Genomic DNA, 22449 nt, shown 5'->3' with positions numbered 1-22449 from the left:
GTACCACAAAACTAAAATTACAGGAACTGATCACCAAAAAGAACAAAAGCACACATTATATTGACTTGAATGATTGACGAAAGGTGCCATTAGAGATGAGCTACACTGCAGAGAGTGTAGGACAAGCTAAGATTAGATATCCATCACAAAAGAGGAACAAGATTACCTAATTCTGGAGAATTTGCCAACATAATGTCTTTAGCTGTTTACTACAAGCAATTGAAGCTTACCCAAATAGTGAATTGTGAACGATCATTGTCTTTAAAACAAGCAATGTGCAAAGCTTGATTTTCATTCAGCACACTGCACGCCAGTAAGGTACACAAGAGATTGTATGACACTACCTCCAATCATAAAACCTGGCATGACCATAAGCCCAACTTGAGGCTTCGGTTCCTCCTCGGATACAACTATGTTCTTCACCACACTTTCCATGTAGACTTCTGAAAACTCGGCGCCTTTGTTCACCTGGAAAACCTTGACTTTGGGATCAAATGAATGTGCTAACCTGTGTAGTAGCCATATTGTCTTGGCCAATTTAAGAAAAGCCTGGTAGAAAGGTGTCCTAGGGTGCCCACCATTCAGTACATGATTCCTCTGGTCCAGGTTACCGAAAAAAGAAGCTTCCATCTTTGGGTGCACAAGCAGGAGGTACTTTTCGCGTGAAAATTTGCCAAAAACTGAATCTGGGCTTTGGCTAAGTATATCCAGAGGATCCATCGCTCGCACTGCGAGAAACTGGTGGAAAAATCCTTCAGGAGAAACTGTAATATCAGATAGTTCCATGGAGAAGTTCTCTTCCTGGAACCCACAGAACATTTTCTGACAAATGTGAGATTCAAATGCAAACTTTTTATGAGCTCTCTTCGAATATACCAGTCCAGGTTCGATTGCATTAGCTGCAGCATCAAGATCCCACCCTGCAGCTTTCATCATATTAATAAGTGGTTTTGAGAAATCATGGATGGATTTATAAGCTGCATCCACAGAAGACGAGAAAAGACTAGAAGTCAACTCAATGGAGAAGAAATTATTCTTCTCCATAAAGCTCTCTGATTCCTTGGAAAGTAAACCTCTCTTCTTAAGTTTCTTCTCTAGTTTTAGCTTTCTCTGGCTTGACTCTTGGATTTCTTGTTGTATTTGGGCAATCTCAGAGTCTCTTGCTTGAATCTTGGACTCAAATTTCTTCACCATGATTTCATAGGTTTTGAGCAACCCTTGCTGTTCTTGGATTTCTGCAAGAAGAGATGAATCTTTGGGTGTTGCTGACATGAGCTTAGGGTTTTTCTCCCTATATGAATGTTTGAGTTCCGATAGCTTCATCAGTTCCTCGATAACTAGTTTATCAGCAACCTGGATCTTGTCTGGATCATAAGGAGTATGAGCATCCTGGAGTTGGATGTATGCTGCTTTCAAAGAGGAAATGTTGTTGAAGATCTTTGATATTAGTGTGTCCATGGATTCATTGTTTTGGTTTGAAGTCTCATCCATTGGTTGTGGATAAACCTTCTGGTTGTTGTTATCATGACTTTCTGCTTCCTTGTGACCGTTCCGTAGCATGGCTTGCTTGGTCGAAGTAGTAACTCTTGCGTTTCTATGGATTGCAACCCAATCCAAGAATTATAATTTGGATGAGAAACTTCTGTACAATTCTCATGAGAAATGAGTTGTAACTCAATATAATTTCAAACTACAAATCACAGGTTTCCCCTAGTGCAGATGGTAATTAGCATGCAAGCAACATGTCCAAGTAGAGCACTTATTTGACAAACTTCATAAAATACATATTTAACCTTGTTTTAGTGTCATTATGCAGTATATGCATCATAATTGTCCATCCATAACGTGCTTACAAAGCATAATCAACAAACAAGGTAACATCCATGATATGGATCATAAAGATTTAAAAGACTGCATTTAATTTTATAACAACAAACTGACATTTATTATAACACTACTAAGGACATTATGGAAAATAAACTAGATGCAAGCCAGAAGCAACAATGAATTGAGTATGCGTGCACCATTGGAAAGTGGGCAAGAGAAATTGATCTACGAAGTAAGCATCTCCCAAACTGAAAGCTAGACATTTGTTCAAGTTTCTTCTTATATAAAGTTCAAGCTCCACACTAAGCACTGGGGAGTAGATCAAATGCAAAACAAAATGATTACACTAACCTACTACTCCCTCATAACAAAATGCTAGAAACAAATAGGCCCTGATATTAAAGAATGCCCAAACTTTTTGCTGTGAAACACCAAACCAACGTTTTAAGGGAAGGAAAATCTTCAACATGAGGATACATAGAAGGATGATTCAGAATGCAATCAAATGTTTCTTTGGGGCAGTTCTATAGATTCTTGCATAAAAAATTATCACCGAATTGAATAAAATGCTGTCACCATGGATGACCAGAAATGAAGAGCACGTTGAAAAAAAAATCGTAACATACGACCAACATTAGTTTTCGAAAAAGCTGGTAGATTAACAACAGGGACATGAACTTCACAAGTTGCAGTAGCACCCAGATGCCAATCATAGAACAAAGGGAAAACCCATGGCATCCCTAGATCACTAACTCGACGTCAGGTACCGATTTGAAGGCCGAACTGCAGAAGACTTTGAATACAACAACTACATGGAATCCACTCAGGGGACTTCTAAATAGAAATTTCTTCCTTTTATTCCGAATAATCAACACAAGCTACCAAATTATAGGCAAAACCAGAGAAATAACAAGTTCTAGCACACCGAATTCAAAGAAATATGAAGTAATGAGCTCTTCCCCTACTCCCGATTTATGAAACCGAGTAGAAATTAGAAACCCTAGGAAAGAAAGCCAGAAGCAACGGGGAGAGTTCTCCTACCGTTACGACACGATCTCGCTGTGAGCCGATCGTTCGGCGAAAGGGGATCCGAGGGAAATGCTGGCGATTGCTCACTTTACTCTCTTTTGTTTCCACGGCCGACTCATAATTTGAAGAAATTTCATTTTGATCCCTGTAGTGTAATATTGAAAGGCTCCGGACATAACTGAGTTGGTTAGAATAGATTTATAGAAGAAGGCAAAGGTTTGAATCTCAATAAAATCGAAATAATATTCTCTCCGTCGTAGTCAATTGTAATTTCTCAATTTACTTCTTCACAGATGATCATGAGATTGACCATGTAAAGTTATTAAGGTGACGAATTCCATTTTTTATTGAAAAGACTCTTACATATGTCAACAATTAAGGTATGTGAGGTTGTAGCCAGACTCGGCCGCGTGCGGGTTTGTTGCCAAGCCCAATCACCATGAACTTGTAGCCTAACCTAGCCAGCATGAGGTGACGATCGTTGTGAGCTCGTGGGGCTGTTTGGGTTGCCATAAATGAGCTAGTTAGTTGGTTTGGTTGTCAAGAGCTACTAGCTTTAAGTATACTAAAATTGAAGTTTCTTGTGCTGCGGTGCAATCAATTAAGCATTCATGATTCTCAATTAAGACACGTTGCGAAATTAATTTTTTTTATGGGAAGACAATCATTGTACGTCGGTTGCGAAGCAACGAGCCATCCGTGTTTCCGAATTTATCTTTGTGACTGTTGCAAAATTTTTATGGGATCAAATTAATTACCTCTAGAGTCATTAATTTTTATGGAATCAAATTTCTTGGGCATAATGCTCACTTTTCTGCAAAAAGGTGGATCCACCACCTTAGCGGCCCCACGACCATCTGTGAGGAGGTAAATTGAGAAAGTACAGTTGATTACAACGCAGGAGGGTATTGCTCAAGATTCGAACTCTTGTCCTCTTCTGCAAGTCTGCTGCATCGTAACCAACTCACCTATGCCCCGGGGGCATGGGCATAATGCTCACACATTTAGTGGAGGAGGAGATGAAAAGAAAGAGAATCTTTCCTCCCTGAGCTTTCTCTTCCCTTTGACTTAGATTAGATATGCTAGTCGTCACTTTGTCAACCAAGCTCGAATGTGGGGAGTTTGACTTGTGGATTTGTGTTTGCTAAACAAACTCAGTAATAGGAGAAGCATAAAAGGAAGGAGAGGAGAGGAGAGACAAGCAATGAACTTAAGAAGAAGATAACTAGCTAGAGAAGAAAGAAGGAGTTCAACTTGAGCAAACACAGGACTTGCAAAATAGGAAGGAAGGAAAAGACTTTTTGCTTGATTGTGCATTCTAAGCGATTAGAATTTTCCAAGAAAAACCTCTTCTTCCCTACCAATTTAATGCAGGTAAGAAACATTCCTTTATGGATAGATAGACAGAAAGAAAGAGGAAGAAAAAAAAGGACAAATGAATATATTAAAAATATGATAATCAAGATATGTAAGGAACTCGTTGATGAAGAAAGATTGAGCCAAGCACGATGGGACAAATCAATCACTATTTGAATGAATCAAGATCAGATTGACCTAATTAATCAAAAGAAAAGGGAAAAAAAAAACATACGACTGTAATTAACTGAGTGTAAGAAGCAGCATGATCTGCATCTAATTAACCACGCTCTGATTGAATGCATCTATCCGATCATAATAAAAAGTTGCCACCTTGTCAAGGTGTGGAATGAGTGATGATCCTGCTGCCAATGTCATCGCTTGGCTACAAAGTGCTACAAGAGGAAGAGTCTTGTCACAGTGACGCGAAAAGGAAATGAAGCTAATAAAATAGAATAAAATAAAAGGTTGAAATGATGACTGAGGGACATGAATGATATGATTTTGATGATGCCATGCGACAGCTATAGATAGATTTCTACGATATTTTACTTGACGGCGCAGTTCATTTTCTCTAATATTAAAAATGCCACCTTTCAATTTTTTATTTCACCCTTCTTCTTCGTGCCGACTGTTGTTGTATCATCAATCAATTGGCTACATGAGCAATCGCTATCTCAGTCTACATCTAAATTTTTGAATTTTATATGTGGATTCCGATCGATCAACTGTCAAAAATTTATAATGAACTGGAGAATCAGATTAAAGAGATCGAAGGTGATTCAAAGGAAAGGAAACGTGAAAAGTAAGCAGCTACAAGCTCGATCTCTCCTCTGAGAGGACAAAATTCTAGGACAGAGCCTTCATATCCTCTCGCTTTCTCTGTGCTGTTAATGTGGCACAAGTGTTTGCAGTCATAACTCCAAAGTAAGATGAGTTCGAATGAAGAATCCTTCTTTATCGCCGGCAAGATCCAATCGCCAGATGTCTCAGACGCTAGATGACAAGCCAGGAAAAGAAGTCTATTTAGAATACCAGTACGCTGCAGCCGGTAGAGGACAAGCTGCTCGAGTTGAGGACGTGAAAGGTATCGCAATCCCTCCGATCCATTTATATCAACTTTAATTAAGGAGATCGAGGAGGGAGGGAAGAAGATATATCAGCAATGTAATTGATTTTCTTATAAATATTATTGCAAATCATCATCATCATCATCCTCTTTTGTGGTATAGTAGTAGTAGTAATCATATTAATTTGATTTCTCTCTGCAATGTCGATCTATTGTTCTTCTCCTAGCTCACAGAGCTCAGCAGAGATTTTGGCTTTAGCTAGCTTAATTCGTACTAAGAACCAAAAATGAAATCCGCCGGGGGCCGGAGAATCCAAGCGGTGAAGGCGTCGAGCGTCTTCATGTCGGCTCGGTAGTGTTTCTGCGTGAACTGGAGCAGGGTCGGCCAGGTGAAGTCCGGGTAGACCCGCGGGTGCTCTGCGTCCACCAACTCCGCCGGCGGCCTCACCACCCGGTGGTTCGCAGGGCAGAGGAAGAACGCCAGCGACTTCCGAGGCGTTTCGCTGTTCACCACCGCCCTGTGCAGGCAGCTCTTGTACCGCCCGTTCGACAGAGCCTGCACTATTACTCGACGATCGTTGAATCCAGTGGTAATTGGGATTCGAGTATAAACTTGGTAAATACCATGAAGGTGTCGCCGATGTTGACGACGAAGGCGTTGTGGGTGGGGCGGATGGTGCGCCAGCGGCTGTCGGCGAAGACCTGGAGGCCCTGGACATGGTCCTGGAAAAGGATGGTGAGGGAAGTAGGGTCGCAATGCGGTCCGGTGCCAAGAGTCAGCTCCGGCTTCAGGCACCGTGGGTAGTAGTTGAGCCGCATTATGGAATCGTTGTCGGCGAAGAATTCACAGAAGTGTCGCCGGTCCACTCCGAGGCTCAACCCCAGCAGCTCCATGATCTCCAACGACAACTTGCTCATCGCCTCGCAGTAACTCTGGTACACCTCCCTGCGCCGCCCGGAATTGGTTGGATACGGATCGAGGACTAATTTTCGAGCAAAGGATTTAATTTCTCTTTGTACATGTTTTTATTCGATCGATTACCCGAACTGGCGGAATTCTTCGCCCAATGTGGTGATCAAGTAGCTCCGTACGACTCCGCCTCCGCCTCCGCCGGCGAGCGTGGGCGAGAAGCGGATGGAGAGAGTCTCCTTCCAGGGGAGCTTGCTGGCGAAGCGGCCGGTGAAGCTGCTGGCGTAGCCGCAGCTCTCGCCAGGGCGGCGCTGCGCCCTCTGCTTCTCCGGGAGAGGCATCCGGAAGAAGACATCCGCGCAGCGGTGCGCCTCCGCCAGCAGCTGGGCGTCGATGCCGTGGTTCACCACCTGGAAAAACCCATGCCGCTCGCAAGCCGACGCCACCGATCGCGTCACGGCCGAGGCCGCCGCCGCGTCACCGGAAAGCAGTTGGCCGAGGTCGATCAGCGGGACCACGAGCTCCTCCTGCGCGTCCGGCTTCGGCTTCTCCTCCTCCGGCCACACGAAATGCGCGGGAATGTCGGCCTGCACGCTGAGCACGGCGGCGTCGAACACCGGCGCCTCTTTCTCCGCGCACGCCGTTTCTCTCGGCCGGGGAAAAGCCCGCAAAACCATACCTTTATACTCAGTACACAAACACTCTTCTCAATCAAAACAAAAACAAAAGCAAAAACAAAAACAAAACAGAAGAATAATTCAACAAGAATGGAGAAAGCAACAATCGATGCCGCGGATCGTCGATCGAGAAGAGAAATAGTAAAAACAAAAACAAAAACGCTTTCGATAAATACCATCAATTCACAACCACACCCATCTCTGCTCCTTATATAGCGGACAGAGCGCCCATCTCTACATCTCTCATCATCCATCGGCTTCAGACTATGCAATGCAAATCGAAGAATCCATCAATGGCGGATCAAATGAAATTCTGGATCACAGATTGATATGGATGGATCTTCGATCCTTTTGTTTAATTGGTTAATAATCCCTGTGGAAGCAGACAGTGAAGTACAGCAGCTGCAACTAGCATGCCAAATGATCCTATTTCTCCCAAGTTTTTGATGGCATACGATTTGAGAAATAATAGAGCTGAAAGAACAGAAAGGAATTAGGAAATAATTTATTGCTGTTCTGTTGTGGAGGGCCAAACATGTCTTCGCACGGACATAATCTTCTCAGGCTGGCAGCACTTATCATGAGTGTATGGATATGATCTTCCAAGGAGGGTGAGAATTAATAAATGCAATAAAATAATGGTAAGCTACAACAGACTGTTATTAATTAGGTTTAAGATTTCTAGTTTGATCGATAGTATCTTTGTCCGCCAATGACTTGGGAAATCTTTCCAGATAATTATGAACTGAATCTATTCTAATTTGGACTGCAGAGAAAGAATGATTTTATTAATGCGAGGTCAATTCTGAAACGAAGTCCTCTGTTAACCAATTCTATCTCTGATAGGATGGATGTGGAAGGTCTTGTCATAGGTTCATGAAGTTTCATGCAGAATGGTTCATCACGATTTAACGTCTTCTCTGAAAGTTACCGCTCTATCATTTATCCAGACAAAACAGAGGGATGATCTGTAGATTTAGCAAATCTTGCTAAGTAGGAGTTATCTGGGCTTCTCCAGACAAAACAGACAGTGATGCTAGTTTAAACTCCCTCTCTTTCGTGCTTGTAATTGATCGCAAGCATTTTCTTCGCAAAGGATCGATTGTATTTGCCTCTTTGAGGCTATAGTTTTAAGAACCCTAAACCTATCCATCTCTTCCTCTCATCTTCCCTGAATTCCAATAACCACAAAATCTTCTTGTTTTATCTCTCCCTTCCCTTCAGTTGTTAGGATAAGAAATGAACGTCGAGGAGAAGATGCGTGAAAGGGAATTTGAGATTTTGTTTGGGAAGAGGGATGGATCGGATATGATAAGATATTCATAAAACAAACACCAAATTTGACTCCCGTATCGGGCTTCCACCACCACCACCACCACCACCATCATCACCTGTCACACCACCACCTGTCACCCTCCCGGACATGAGCGCAGCGCCAGCCACCATTGCCCATGACGATCCTATCCAACCTCGACGCGAACACCAACCAACGCTGCAAAACAAAGCATGAACTCTCTGACACTGCTCCGGGAAAAAGAAGACAGTGTCGTAGATGTCGCTGCCATGGATGTCAACGTGTATTTCTTGTTTTGTGGACGTCAGACTCAGTGGGGCTTCGAGCTTGGTGTCAAAATTCTAGTTCAGCTAACCTCACGGATGATATCACATTTTGGATGAATCCCACACTCCACAAATATCTTCTTCAATTCATTTTTTAAAGAAGAAATTAATGTTGGCTCGCCAATTAACAAGGTTTCCATGTTATATAATCGACACAAATTTCTGCTACTGCTACTATTGCATCCCTTATCCTCTCTTCCATGGGTGCTGCTGCTACTGCATCCCTTGTACTCTCTACTTTGGCTGTCGTCCTCCTCCTCTCACTTCTACTGCGATTGCTGGTTTGTCTAATATGGAGGCCATACGCCATCACCCAATATTTCAAGAAACAAGGAGTAGATGGCCCCGGTTACAAGTTCTTCAAAGGATCCAGCGAGGACATCAAAGCCATGAAAAGAGAGGCATCAGGGCTGATCTTGGACACAAGGTCACACGACGTCGCCAGCCGTGTGATTCCGCACTACATCAATTGGGCATCGCAATATGGTCTGTTCGTTCATTCTAATCTACCTTAATCGTCAGAAGCACTTTAGGATCGTGCATGAGCCGTTGTTCTTCTTCCTCGACAGGCAACGTGTTCCTCTTCTGGTTTGGGACGAATCCCAGGTTGTTGATCAATGACCCCGAGATGGTTAAACATGTTCTGGCAAACAAATTTGGGTTCTACCCCAAGCTGGATGCTGATGCTAATATTCTAGCTCTTTTGGGCAAGGGATTGGTCCTGGTTCAGGGATCAGAATGGGCAAGGCACAGGAGAATTGTTAACCCTGCGTTCACCATGGATAAGCTCAAGGTGCATGGCCATGGCCTCCTGTTTAAAAGTACATCATCTCCTCTAGCTACTATACTTTCTTCTTCATGGCAGATGTTGACAGGAAAGATGGCAAACTGCGTTAGGGTGATGCTTCAAGGTTGGGAAGAGCAGGCAAGACGAGCAGCAGACAAGCAACAGGAAGTAGAGGTCTCCAAGCAATTTCAGGAGTTGACAGCTGATGTGATTTCACACACTGCATTCGGGAGCAGTTTCGCTGAGGGAAAAGAAGTATTTCTAGCTCAGAAAGAACTGCAGATTCTGGCCTCGGCAAATATTCTTAACATACAATTCCCTGGATCCAGGTGATCGACTGAATAATTGAGACTAATAATAGATTTGACGCGCGTTGACATGGAAAAATTTTTTCCCTATTGTGCAGGTTTCTCCCAACTAAGAAAAATCTATACAAATGGAAGCTAGAGAGAAGAGTAAACAGCACGCTGATGCGCGTCATACGAAGGAGATTGGACTCCAAGGATTCCAGCTATGGACGCGATCTCCTCGGCCTGATGATGGAAGCCAGCCATAAACAGAGAGGGCAGAGAATGAACATGTATGAGATCGTAGATGAGTGCAAGACCTTCTTCTTCGCAGGGCACGAGACCACTTCCCATTTACTGACCTGGGTTCTCTTCCTGCTGAGCACCAACCGCGACTGGCAAGAGAAGCTCAGGGACGAGGTGCTCAGGGAATGCGGACAGCAAGTGCCCGATGCAGATACGCTGAGCAACTTGAAACTGGTAAAACCCTCTCGATCATGATGACTTAAAACCTCCATAGATGCCATCTTGATTTGCTCGCTCGCTCGCAGGTCACCATGGTTCTCCTGGAGACGTTGAGACTGTACGGCCCTGTGGTTCAGTTGGCAAGAAAGGCAAGCCAAGACATGGCACTAGGGAACATCAGCATACCCAAGGGCACTGCGCTCATCATTCCTATCATGATGATCCACCGGAGCAAGCAGATCTGGGGGCCTGATGCCGATGAATTCAATCCCCACAGGTTCAAGGATGGCATCTCCAAGGCTGCCTCGCACCCCAACGCACTGCTTGCCTTCTCCATCGGGCCAAGAGCTTGCATCGGCCAGAACTTCGCCATGTTGGAGGCCAAGACAGTGACTGCCATGGTCCTGCAAAGGTTCTCACTGTCTCTGTCCCCCGACTACAAACACGCACCCACTGACTTACTGACATTGCAACCTCAGCACGGGCTTCCCATAATCTTCACACCCTTGCATGTCTAGCTTCCCATAATAACTTTCTAATTTTGTAGTGAGAAATTCAACGTATCCTAATTTAAAGACGACGTTCACGGGGAAACAACCATTGAAGCTCTGGATCAAATCGATCCTTTCTTTTTATTTAAAACTAAAATTCATACTCACTGATTGCAAGAGGAGGCCAATTCAATCTCTCCCCTAGAACTTGCATAAATTTCTACGGCCATCTCCAATGGCCTCCTACTTCCGGTAGCGAGGTGCCAGCAGCAATATCTATCTATCGATCAATCGCCGTGTTTCTGTTTCCTCCATGGACCTATTTAGCTTGTGACAGCGCCAAACTCCTCCTCTTCCTCTGCTATCCTTGCAAATCGAGGCTCGTCGACCACCTCGAAGGTTCACTTTGGGGTGGTTGATTCTGTGTGCTCGCTCGTGATTTGATTAAAAAAACACAAACAAACAAACAGAGCGTATTGCTCAGTGATCGATCAGGGAGAGATGGGCACTGCTGTGAAGAAGGGCATTCTAAAGCCCATACGATACATTTCCCAAATGTTTGGTATGCCAATAATTTTTCATTTTTCAATACGGTAATTAATTAATTTATTAAATTATTACAGATCAGAAGGAGCCAGAAATGCAAATCGGCTTTCCGACTGATGTCAAACACGTGGCCCACATCGGATCGGACGGGCCCAACACTAGCGATCCAGGATGGGTATTTATGAAAAATTATTATTTATTTATTTATTATATTTCGGATCATCGATTTTGAAGATGCAGAAACCAATTTTCTTTTGTGCGAGCGCAGATGAAGGATTACCATTCGGCTCCACTCAACCCTACGTACGGAACGCCGGAGAGAGACAGCGCCGCCACCAATGCGTGGGGCTCTCAAGGTAACGACGGACTTTTTTTTCTTTTCATGAAGTTCTGCATTCGGATCGCATGCATGCATGAGTACCGCTGGCGCTGGTCATCGTTCAGGCTCAGATTTCTTGAGTGGGGGGATCGAGGAGTCCGCGGCCGGTGACGGAGGCGCGGACTCCACCAGACCACGCCACTCGAGGCGGAACAAATCCGACGACACGCCCGATATGGGAGCTGCTGCAGACTCGGCCGACGGCGGGGCGAAGAAGAGCCGGCGAGGACGCAAGAAGGAAGCGGCGCCGGCAGCGGGCCAGAACGCCGCCGACGTTCCGGCGGTCCCCAAGAAGTCACACCGGCGGCGGTCCAAGGATGAAGGCTCCGCGAAGCCCTCCAAGTCGAAGGCAGCGCCGTCTGCCAAGTCGGATGCCGCGGCGGAGGCGGAGCAGAACTCGGCACCATCAGCGGCGGCAGGAGGCTCTTAATTGCGAGTTCGAGACTGCCCGTGGATACTGCAACGTACGGATCAATCAATCAATCGGGAGTGTAAGAAGCAGGGACGAGAGAGAAGTATTAGAGAATGAACATTTTCTTGTGTGTCGTCGTTTGTAATAGCCAACTGTGGTAATCAACCACAAAAATGGCACAGAGTTCACCCATGCTATAATATTATTTCTCCTGTTATGATTAATCACATTAATTGAATTTTAAAACTATCATTTCGAAGTTGAAAACTGATTTAATTAGTTCCTTGTATTTTCTTAATCCTCCTGCTGCTTCCTTATCCTAATTAACTTTGCTAAGAAGCAGACAGTAGATTATAATATCATGCTGTGAACTGTGTGTTGAATGGTCGGTTTGTTTTTGTTCTTACTCAGTTACTCTCTCTCTCTCTCTCTCTCTCTCTGTTTTTATTCATTAATTCTTGTTCATTTTTTTAATCGCATGGTCGGCGATGATGTCGTAGTAGTGTTTGTTCCACTCCAGTCTTTAATTAAACTCATCTTAAACTCAAATAAACTGCATGACAAGCTTTTCTTTGTGAAAATGCAATTCGAAACCAACAGCTAGAGCCAAAAAAGACTTAATTCCATTGTTTTAAAATAGATTATAATGTCTCGTATTTATATATGGGAAGGCATCACACAGGTTGCTGGTGAAGAAATTAGGATGGAACAAGGGAGAAGCAGAGCGAATCAGAGCGCCTCCATCGCCCAGTGCATGCCGAAGCTGTGGCCGCGGCGGGGGAGGACGTCGTCTATGGCGGCGGCGAGGCCAGCTGCAGCGACTCTGCTGGAGCGCCTCCGGGAGGTGGCAATCAAGCTCATCATGTTCTCGGCCATCTCTCGGCCGCGCCGCCGCCCGGCTAGCGCAGACGGCGGCGGCCGCGAGCGCCAGCAGTGCTGCAGCCACGAGGACCCGCGCCGGAGCGAGGCGGTGGAGGACTGCATCGAATTCTTCAGGATGTCGTCGACTAAAGAAGGGCCCACCAAAAGCTAGCTGTCCGCTCGTGTCTCCGTGTGCACGTAGAATTTGATGTGGAAGTTTAATGCTTTGTATTTACTATTTTCCAAAAAAGCGTAATTACATATTTTTAATAGCTTATATTTTTACTATTTTCCAAATAAGCGTAATTTGCAAATTATTTCTGAATAATTTAGGATTTTAATGAGATTTCTCACTTTTTCATACATTTATTTGTTAAAATTAAAACAGCCGAGACAATCTGCCGCCCCTGGCTCGCGCGTATGCCACCGTGTGTCCTCACACGTCCTCGCTGTCTTTCCGGCGCAGACACGCGGCGCCTTCTCCCGACCCCGTAACCATAACTCGCTTTTTCACCCATGAACTTCGCATGTTTCCAAACCTGGAAAATGATTGGATGTAACGAGGGCCCTACTTTGCTCATGATGCAACAACAAATCAAATGCATGGTAATTCTTCGTGTCGGAGTCTGGCTTCCAGCCGTCTGCAACCATTTTGTTTCCTTGTTTGGCATCGTGGATTTTGTATCCTCCGGCTTCTCGCTCTTTCTGCCTGGATCCGATCAAGTCCGTCGTTTCCCTTACTCCAGTTCTACTGTACTCTGGTTTATCCGATCTTCACGCTGGTAGATGGATCCTCGGCCGTGGATTGGTGGATTTTTGGATTCGCCAGGAGAGGCCGGAGCAGCGACTTCGATGGCATCGTCTGTACCCAAGGTGGTGGCAATCTCTCTCGATAGAGCGTCCGGTTGGTGGGAAGGTGCTGAAAACTCCGTCCTGTTGCAGGATTGGATCTTCCATACGCTTGCCGCTCTCTATGGCATCGTTGCCGCCGTTGCCCTTGTAATTTTCAGACCATCCTCTTTTTTCGCTTTGAGTTGCGTGTTCTTAAATGAAGCGTCACGTATGAGTGGTCGTGGGAGTTTTTTTTTAAAACTAAACTAGAAGAAAACTACTATTTGGTTAGGAATTCGGTATTTTCTATGATTTATGTGTAAGTGAGTGGATGATTGTTGCTGTAAAAATTGGACTGAAAGATCGACTTTTGCAGATCCAACTGATCAGAATAGAATGTAGGGTTCCGGAGTTTGGCTGGACGACGCAAAAAGTCTTCCATTCCTTGAACTTCTTGGTAAATGGTGGTATGCAATTTCCCTCTTCGACTGCGATTCTGCTGGTGTTACTGGAGCACTTACCAACAATTATCGTCCTTACTGTAGTTCGGTTTGTTTTATTGCTTGATTGCAGTGAGGTCGGTTGTCTTTGTCTTTCGGAGGGATGTCCAACACATAAGGCCAGAGGTCATTGCTCGATTTGTCTTTTCCCCCCTTTCCTCTGGATTCTAGTCTAGTTATCTCGTAGCAAATTCACCGTTGCTGTCGTCAGGTCTTTCAACATGTTGTTCTAGATTTGCCCAGCCTGGCTTTTTTCACAACTTATACTCTTCTGGTGCTGTTCTGGGCTGAGATATATTATCAGGTTTGTTGTGACGAACTTTCGCATGTCGTTCAATTAGTTCAATTTTCGATTGCTTATTATTTTTGTATCTTGCATTAAAATGTCACAGGCACGTGCAGTATCGACTGATAAACTAAGGCCGACTTTTTATACAATTAATGCTGTGGTCTACACTATACAGGTATTTGATTAACTGTAGACTTGGATGATACAATCCTTGAACATGCACATTTTGTTCGTGTTCTACGTACTACAAAGAAATACCTTAATTGTAGACTTGGATGATACAATCCTTGAACATGCGCATTTTGTTCGTGTTCTAAGTACTACAAAGAAATACCAACATAAGTTGGAAAGCTCAAGGAAGTTGATAGAAGTTTTCCATATGGAGATATATTTTTTGAATGTGTTGTCTTTTTTGGGGCTGTATTATAGGAATTCATACAATTTTTTTTTGGCTGTATTATATGTGCACACGGCTTCAGGATTATGTATTTACTATATATAAAGATGAATAATGATTATTCTAGCCTTTTGGACTTCCCAGAGGGTGATAAATCTTCGACTTTTTTAGTGAAATGCTTGGCAGTCTACTTTGATGACATCCTAATTTATACTGTCACATGATGCTCATATATACTACTTACAATTTTTTGCTCATATATAGTACTTACAATTTGAACAAAAAATTGTATATCAATTTCAAGAATTTTTTTTTTTTTTACAAACATAGATGACCTTTTGTTAATTTGGTCATGCGAATGCTAATATAAGACTATTTGGACCCAACTCCATTCTTCAAAGTTTCCATAGTCTTGCTACTTGTGTAGTAGCTTCATCGAGAACTTTAGTACCATTATGACTCTCACACTATACGATAGAGTTTAATTGTACTGTGTATCTCTACGAATTTTTAGGAGATTGAAGAAGGGATCACTATGGTAGTGTTTACTTTGAAGGAAGTTGCTCTAGTGGAAAGGTAGAGAGAATGGATTGTATGGATGACCCTCCTCTTATCTACTTTGATTGATATTAGATGGATTTTAGGCCTAAAAGGTTTGTTGCTTTTGAAATATGCTCAAACACTTTCACTCCAAAGTGGATGAAAGTTGTAAAGGAAAGGCATTTGTCACGCTCATTTTGTATCTTTTCTCATTCATGGTGTGCTCTTCTCAATTAGAAACCCCCTCTTGAGGTTCTTGTTAGCCACACAGTTTCTGACAGTATCATCTTCTTTATTGGAGAGCTCAAAGATGACAGGTTCCCCGATGTGACAGAAAACTCAAAGTTATGTGATAGTCTTCTTAGCCTCCATCAATTATGCCATTTACTTGCCGTCTTCATCTAGTGTGCTTACTGAAGGGGGACAAGTAGAGGACTTCAATTGTTGCCTTATTGTACTTGTTTGCAAAGAACATTAACTGGCAGGGGAGGCAGTGTGGAAGGACTTAGACGATTTTGGAATTTTTTGTGAAAGTTGGTATTGCTTGTGGTACATGGGTTATTTTTCTCATTTCACTCCCCAGCTCTCTTCTACTCTTCTATTCTATTAATTCCAGTACACATCTTGATCTTCCTAAACGTTTTGAAAGTGCCCCTATCTTAGTGGAAGAGCAAGAAAACATGATAACTTTGAATTGATCAATTCCATAAAACCTGGTTTGGTATCTAAATTAGTATTTCTTATCTAACTTAAGTTATGATTTTATTGACTTCTATTATTAGTATTTCTATAATGAAGTGTATTTTGTTTGAAACTGAATGAGACTAGGTTATGTAAACACTTACAAAGGGCTCCTTATTTTGTTTCATTCAGAGAACAATACAAAGTTATCTTTTCATACTCTCTTTTCCTTCCTTAGAAATAACTGAATGAGGCACAAACCCCATGAGATTACTGGTTGAATCCCACATAATCCTTCCCAGGTTGCATTTACTCAATTACTGCTTAAATAATATTCTGATTACATCTTATAAATTTCAAAATGTTGCTCTTTCAACAAGAAGTCAGAGCTATACATGCCTTGTTTGCTGTGTGAACTTCTTATCCAATATATTATTCTCCTTTAAACTAAGAAGTATATACACATGTCAGCTCACATCCACAAACCAGTCTAAACCCTTTCCCCCAGTTTTTGTAGTTAGTAGAAGGACAATGCCTTCTTTCTTGTATGTAGTTTTTATTCTTCTGTTGGTTGCAAATTTAGGATTCACCGGAATAATTTCTATAGGTAAAACTTTCTTTGCATCAATTCAAAGTTCTGATTAGTTCAATTAACTCTCAATGTATTTTCATTTTGAGTATTTTTTTATTTAATCCTCTGTTCAATTTCATGGGGGGGAAACTACTATAGTAGAACTGAAATATACTTCATTAAGCTAACTTGAAGTTTTTACAGATAGCTTTCTGGTTATTATTTTGGTGGAAGCCCATTGAACTCGTGGTTATCTTATCAAAGCTGTTTCTTGCAGGTGGAGTTTTGTATAGTTATAGTAAATAAATTAATGCATCTTGTATTGGTTAATTAACCAATCAAATTTTTATCAACAGGCGTCTCATTGTTTGCAGCCCTTGGATTTCTTCTTTATGGAGGAAGGTAAAAGATTCTAGTCATATTGATATCTGACACATAATCTAGTCAATGTTTTGAAGTACATGGCTTCTGTAATCTTACAAGGTCAATTGTAACTCATTGGAGTACAAATTATAGAGTACATAATAAAATATAGTGAACCTCTGACCAAGTGTTTGCTGTATGTGCCTTGCATATAGTTCAGTGGAGATACATGATCCATGTACTTCATCCTAAATATTCAAGACAGACCAACATGGCTTGTTAGATTGTTGATGTTGACATGTGTCTCTTCTGGTTGTTATCAGAAACAAGAAAAGGCTGTTTCTAGTTTGTACTTTGTAGAGATTCTCAATTTCTCACGCTTAATTGTATGCTTTGAAATACTATGGCAGTAGGCATTGGCTGCAGATTCTGTCTCCTAGATATGTGCAATATTAACTCATACTGTTACCAATTTGTCTCCACATTGAATGGTTCTGTGAACTATGTAATCCAAATAACCTGGAAGTGAGGTTCCTAGCCCTACTATTAAAATAGTTTTTTTTTCTTGTAAACATAATTTCAGATTTTATTTGTACAGATTACATAACGTGCTGGTTCAGTATCATATTTATATTTCTTATGTTGCTCAAATTTGAGCCTCAAATGTTGGGCTTGATATAAACTTAGTAATGTGCCTATGCTAATGGGCATTCATAATAAACTTAGTAATGCGAGGCCCATTGTATTTAGTTAATAGATGGTGGCTGAGAAGCAGAAGAAATGGTATTGCATTCACCTTCGTCCTTAGCCCTCTTCTTTGTGCTCTACTCATGATGGACTGCTTGACTTGAACTACCTTGGGAGGCTAATTTAATTATTAATTTCTTTGATAGATTTATGAATCACAGCTTGATTAGGGTTGTAGTAGGACCAAAATCAGTTTTAATAGAACTCATAGTACACAGGATTTTTTCTAAATAGATAAATAGTGAAGAGGCACACTAATAAATACAAGTAATGAGTCACAACTATTTACGATTGCTTGCATGAATCTTATCCCTCATTGAATTTGTATATCTTATTAGTAATATTTGAATTATGTTTAATTGAACTTTTTTCGTCACCCTGCTGTTTACTCCCAACTTCATTCAATTCAGCTATTATTCTTTTTTTGTTAAACATGTTCATATCTTCTTAACCTATTTCTTTCAAAATATTTTTTAAAGTACTTTTTAGTAGTCTCGCATACAAACTCATCTCTAGTATACTTTTTTCATGTAGTGATAAACGAACAAGGTATATTCATCTGAATCCTCTTCCCATTGGAGGATGACTATCAATTCTCACTTGCAATGTGGATGAGACCACTCTAGACGATTTTATCATTGAAATTCTTCTGAGGATGTTGCAAGAGGTTGGCTATGCTAGCCAATTAAGATGCAATAGAGTTTGTTGGTGGGAAGGACGTGTGGTTTGACAAAGTATGTATCTATTGAGAGAGAGAGTTGGGCCTGAGTTTTGGTAGTAACCCAGGGAGATAATAGAGGTAAGTGCTGGCCAGATCACAAGGAAATCTCAATGTAGAAAGTGAGCTCGATTGAAGAGGAAACAAGATGGTGTTATTTTAGATGTGTATTTGGTCCTCTTAATTTAGATGTGTACAGAAGAGTGGAGGGGAGGCGACACTGTCACAAGAAGACAAACCCCACATACACAAATAAAAAAAAGGAGGGTTTGAGAGAAGAAAATCTTAAACATATGAGAGAGCTTGCTTTAATACCAAGCCATGCGGGATAAAATATCTATTCAATTAGTTCAATATCTTTTGTGGATGACATGTGAAAGAAACTTATTTTTTATATAATTAGTAAGTACATGCATAAACATAGAAGTTTAGATACAATCCCTGATGTAAACTTACAATTATCAGAAAATTACCCATTATACTCCAAGTAGTCATCATCCTAGTAATTATATTATTATACATATCTTTTATCACATTGATTGTGCTACTCATTCTTCTCACCTCTAATACTTATAACAATAATTGGCTGGGGCTCCATCCTTAATTTCTCTGAAAGTAGTAAGAAAACATGTGTGAGTAGGTATAGTTGATTTTCCAATAATAAAATCGATTTTTTGGAAATCTTTATTTGATTTCTTAATTTCCTCTCAATGCCTTTACTCAAAATTTGATGGTATTACTCATCAACTTATTGTTATTTAGTCCTGAAAATTTTCCTTCAATAATTTGGATTTTTTAATTTATTTTCAAAGTATACATTAATTGTCAAAACTCTTCCAAACTTCAATGAGAAATCAACGTGATGTAACATTCTTCTGTACCTTCATTTTTACCTCATTTGATATAATGGTCTGAATAAAATTTTTAATCCTAAGTGACTGAAATTATGTAACTTTTTGGACGAGAGTCTAGGCCTGTTTTCACTGGGAGGATAGAGTTTTCTTTTTTGGGTTAAAGACTTCTGAGGATAGCTGAAAATACAAATGTTTACAGCTACTACACTAGGTCATGGAATGATTGACCAAGTAACATGATTTTTGTTGGCTCTGTGTTTATTTTCTTTTGATGATTAGATTTAATATGTATTTTGTGACCCTGTGTGGAAGTGTTTTGCACATTAGATCTTTAACTAGTGTTTTGTGATGCAATTAGGCTTTTCCTGATGTTGCAACGCTTCCCTGTTGAATCAAGAGGAAGAAGGAAAAAATTACAGGAGGTATATCTATAATTGCTTATTTTTGACCTTATTTTTATTCATGTTGATGATATATTTCTTTCTAGGTTGGCTATGTGGCAACTATATGTTTCCTTTGTTTTCTGGTGAGATGCATAATGGTGAGTATGATTTTGTTGTTCAATGCTTTTGTATTTGATTCTCTTTGAGTGGCAACTTTAAGTAAATTGCTTTGTGATTTGCAGATGTGCTTGAATGCGTTTGACAAAGATGCGGACCTTGATGTTCTTGACCATCCCATTCTGAACCTTACGTATTACCTGGTATGTACATGCCTTCTGCACTTAAGAATTATCTTAACTTGCAGCTATAGTATGTAAACTTACTAGTCATGGTTGTTTTTACCAAGGTTTTAAAAAGTGTACACAAATAGTATTGTGCATAGCACATGCAGTAAGCAGGTGCAAATGGGGGGACCCATGCTTAATTTTTTTTTTTTATAAAAAACATTATAGTGATGAAAATGCTAAAATATGCATAACCAAGTGTACCAATCAAGTTATCAAGTCGATAAATCCATATAAAAAGATATGTAATTATATGATGTTTGGCATATAATGGAAGCTGGTAAGTACCTCTTCAACAGTAGGCACTGCCTTCCCTGCCTTCCCTGGGGGCAAGGATAGGAGTGTGTTTAGTGAATCCTTCCCATATAGCTGGCTGTCTATATCAATCTACTATGTAGAACATGTCATTGTGTAACATGTTTATGGTTGGATATACATGAAACAAGATTTAAATTAACAGTTACAGCCTTACAGGTGACCCCAAGGGAAAAAAAATATCATGACCATTTAAAAGAGACAAGGACAAGTAACAATTATGGTTTTTATTTGATTTGGTTTGACCCAAACTTGTTCAAATAAACCACAGTTTCAGTTTTTTTGGATGTCTGCATACATGGCCTTGGAGATCACATATCTGGCTGCATGGTCTGTTTGGTCTGGGCCCACATTTGTAGGCAATCACATATGCTTTTATGTGATGCAATCCCCTCTTAACACCTAAAGGGATACATAGATCACTTTGAAAATCATGATCTATACCCAGATATTGTTACATCTTTTGTTTTTCATGGTGACCTCAAACAGTATTAGCTGTGAATCTGAACCATTTGGAAGTAGTATAAAACAACTGTAACCAACTGCTCATTACTCGCGTTGATTAGTTAACTACAGTTGTCCATTTCATTTTATATGATCATGTTGATAAAAGATTGACTTATATTGATGTGTTTGACATAGTAGTTAATTTTATTGACAAGCACCACATTTTAGTCCGTAACTACCAATTCCGTAACATGAAATTGGGATAAGCTACAAGTTAAGCTTATTACATAACTAAGTAAATGGGCATTTGCTCAAATTAGATTGCTAAAACAGATGATACTTGAAATTGAAATTTTTTTAACACTTTGTCGTCCTAATATTGGTAAATAATTTTGTTTTGACCATGTTAGTGCTTTTTTCATTCTCTTCTCCTAACTATCTTAGTAAGACAATTGAAATTAGCTACAATTTTGATTTTCTATATTTGATTCAATTGGATATGCAGCTCGTGGAAATTCTACCCTCATCTCTTGTCCTCTTCATCCTAAGGAAGCTACCTCCCAAGCGCGGAGTAACTCAGTATCATCCCATTCATTAGTCAGTAGTCTGTGCGTTGTTGTCCCGAAGAATTCAATTCGTACAGAGTATCAACAAAATACTTCCCATGAAGAGGGAAAAAACAAGAACTAAAAACAGATGAAGCTTGCAGACTTGATGATTATATTGCATGAATGGAGTGGAGCCAGTAGATACGCAACGATTCTGTGAAATTTGTTGTGTTTGTTGTACCAGTCATATTTAGATGCATTTACTGGAGTTCTCAAAACATGAATGTTTAAAGTACAAAAGGGTTGAGCATGTGTAATAAGATAATTTCTGCATTAAAAACTGCATACCTGTGATGAGAAGGGAGATTTCTTCTGGGAATTTTGTCTAGAAGGCAAGGTACATGCTTGTGTTCAAGAAATATTAGGATCTCGAGATGCTTATTTTCAAGCAACCTCTATCCATCAGTCAACTGTAAGAATGTTAGGTTCTAGCATTGTTTGTAATTGCCTCAATGATCATGCCAATTTCTTTATGAAATAGAAATAATTGATTGATTTTTCTTTACAGGACGAGCTTTGCCGTAGGTAGACATATTCATGAAAAAGGTCCACATTTGACAGAATAAAGAGAACGAAAAAGTAGATATATGATGATTAAGATGAATCTGAAAGTGTCCGATGACTCGAGCAGCACTTGTATTTTAGAATGAAAAATATGATAAATGCTGTTTTGATATTTTATAAAAGATAGTTTTTTATAAAAAATATATTTTTGTGAATTATAATACGGGTGCCCTATGAGAAAAAATTAAAATTCAAGGATGCATTTGAGAAATCGCTAATTTTTACAAAGAACACCTGGAGAGTTTTTACGGAGCCTCGGGGCCCGCGTAACCGTACGGGGACGACTGCGGCCACTGACGCGTTATGTTCGTACCCGTCGCGGTGGAGTTTGCTTTAAACGCGCTGTGAGGTAAACGTCGCGTCACATCAAGGGTTTCAGTTCCACTGGGCAGGGTCCCACTTCTGTGCCGACGGATATATATCGGGTACGAAGATTTTGAGTACTCGGAAATCGGAGACATCCCAGACGAACGGTCGCGATGACTGTATTCTCTGATTTCAACGGAGGGAGATCGCTTCCTATAAATCTGGGGCGCTTCGATCGCCAAATTACCTTATTTATTTCTCTGCGGAACTTTTGA

General features: G+C 41.0%; 5 protein-coding genes across 8 annotated transcripts; 3 read left to right on the top strand and 2 right to left on the bottom strand.

Annotated features, from left to right (window-relative positions):
- Positions 1 to 35: 35 nt before the first annotated feature.
- On the bottom strand, positions 36 to 2933 carry LOC141836936 (protein GRAVITROPIC IN THE LIGHT 1-like). 4 transcript variants are annotated; one of them, XM_074724410.1, is made up of 2 exons: positions 2869 to 2933; positions 36 to 1594 (listed from the first exon to the last, which is right to left on the bottom strand). In XM_074724410.1, the coding sequence occupies exon 2, from the start codon at positions 1558 to 1560 to the stop codon at positions 292 to 294; it is 1269 nt and encodes a 422-aa protein (XP_074580511.1). In that variant the 5' UTR covers positions 1561 to 1594; positions 2869 to 2933; the 3' UTR covers positions 36 to 291. The 4 variants fall into 4 exon arrangements, with proteins under 4 accessions (XP_074580511.1, XP_074580512.1, XP_074580510.1 ...); XM_074724411.1 differs by having other exon boundaries at positions 36 to 1642; positions 2869 to 2930; XM_074724409.1 differs by lacking the exon at positions 2869 to 2933 and adding an exon at positions 2461 to 2857.
- A 2508-nt stretch (positions 2934 to 5441) lies between these two features.
- On the bottom strand, positions 5442 to 6868 carry LOC141836937 (gibberellin 20 oxidase 1-D-like). Its single transcript, XM_074724414.1, has 3 exons — positions 6324 to 6868; positions 5906 to 6227; positions 5442 to 5837 (listed from the first exon to the last, which is right to left on the bottom strand). The coding sequence occupies exons 1-3, from the start codon at positions 6866 to 6868 to the stop codon at positions 5556 to 5558; spliced, it is 1149 nt and encodes a 382-aa protein (XP_074580515.1). The 3' UTR covers positions 5442 to 5555.
- A 1777-nt stretch (positions 6869 to 8645) lies between these two features.
- Positions 8646 to 10629, top strand: LOC141842277 (cytochrome P450 709B2-like). Its single transcript, XM_074730490.1, has 5 exons — positions 8646 to 8974; positions 9058 to 9281; positions 9354 to 9604; positions 9682 to 10042; positions 10114 to 10629. Exons 1-5 carry the CDS (start codon positions 8689 to 8691, stop codon positions 10543 to 10545), a joined length of 1554 nt encoding a protein of 517 aa, XP_074586591.1. The 5' UTR covers positions 8646 to 8688; the 3' UTR covers positions 10546 to 10629.
- A 125-nt stretch (positions 10630 to 10754) lies between these two features.
- On the top strand, positions 10755 to 12071 carry LOC141836940 (uncharacterized). The gene is made up of 4 exons (XM_074724417.1): positions 10755 to 11080; positions 11142 to 11239; positions 11333 to 11420; positions 11509 to 12071. The coding sequence occupies exons 1-4, from the start codon at positions 11020 to 11022 to the stop codon at positions 11871 to 11873; spliced, it is 612 nt and encodes a 203-aa protein (XP_074580518.1). The 5' UTR covers positions 10755 to 11019; the 3' UTR covers positions 11874 to 12071.
- Positions 12072 to 13377: 1306 nt separating this feature from the next.
- LOC141836938 (tobamovirus multiplication protein 3-like) lies at positions 13378 to 21617 on the top strand. The gene is made up of 11 exons (XM_074724415.1): positions 13378 to 13715; positions 13924 to 14014; positions 14121 to 14173; positions 14259 to 14351; positions 14440 to 14511; positions 16730 to 16802; positions 16882 to 16927; positions 19566 to 19629; positions 19695 to 19748; positions 19833 to 19910; positions 21202 to 21617. Exons 1-11 carry the CDS (start codon positions 13503 to 13505, stop codon positions 21292 to 21294), a joined length of 930 nt encoding a protein of 309 aa, XP_074580516.1. The 5' UTR covers positions 13378 to 13502; the 3' UTR covers positions 21295 to 21617.
- The last annotated feature ends 832 nt before the right edge of the window (positions 21618 to 22449 follow it).

This window comes from Curcuma longa, chromosome 11 (genome assembly GCF_044706935.1).
Source record: "Curcuma longa cultivar G26 ecotype Majalengka, Jawa Barat chromosome 11, ITB_CL_G26_1.1, whole genome shotgun sequence".
NCBI lineage: Eukaryota > Viridiplantae > Streptophyta > Magnoliopsida > Zingiberales > Zingiberaceae > Curcuma > Curcuma longa.
Note: the sequence above shows the minus strand (reverse complement) of the source record. Positions and strands in the feature narration are given on the sequence as shown.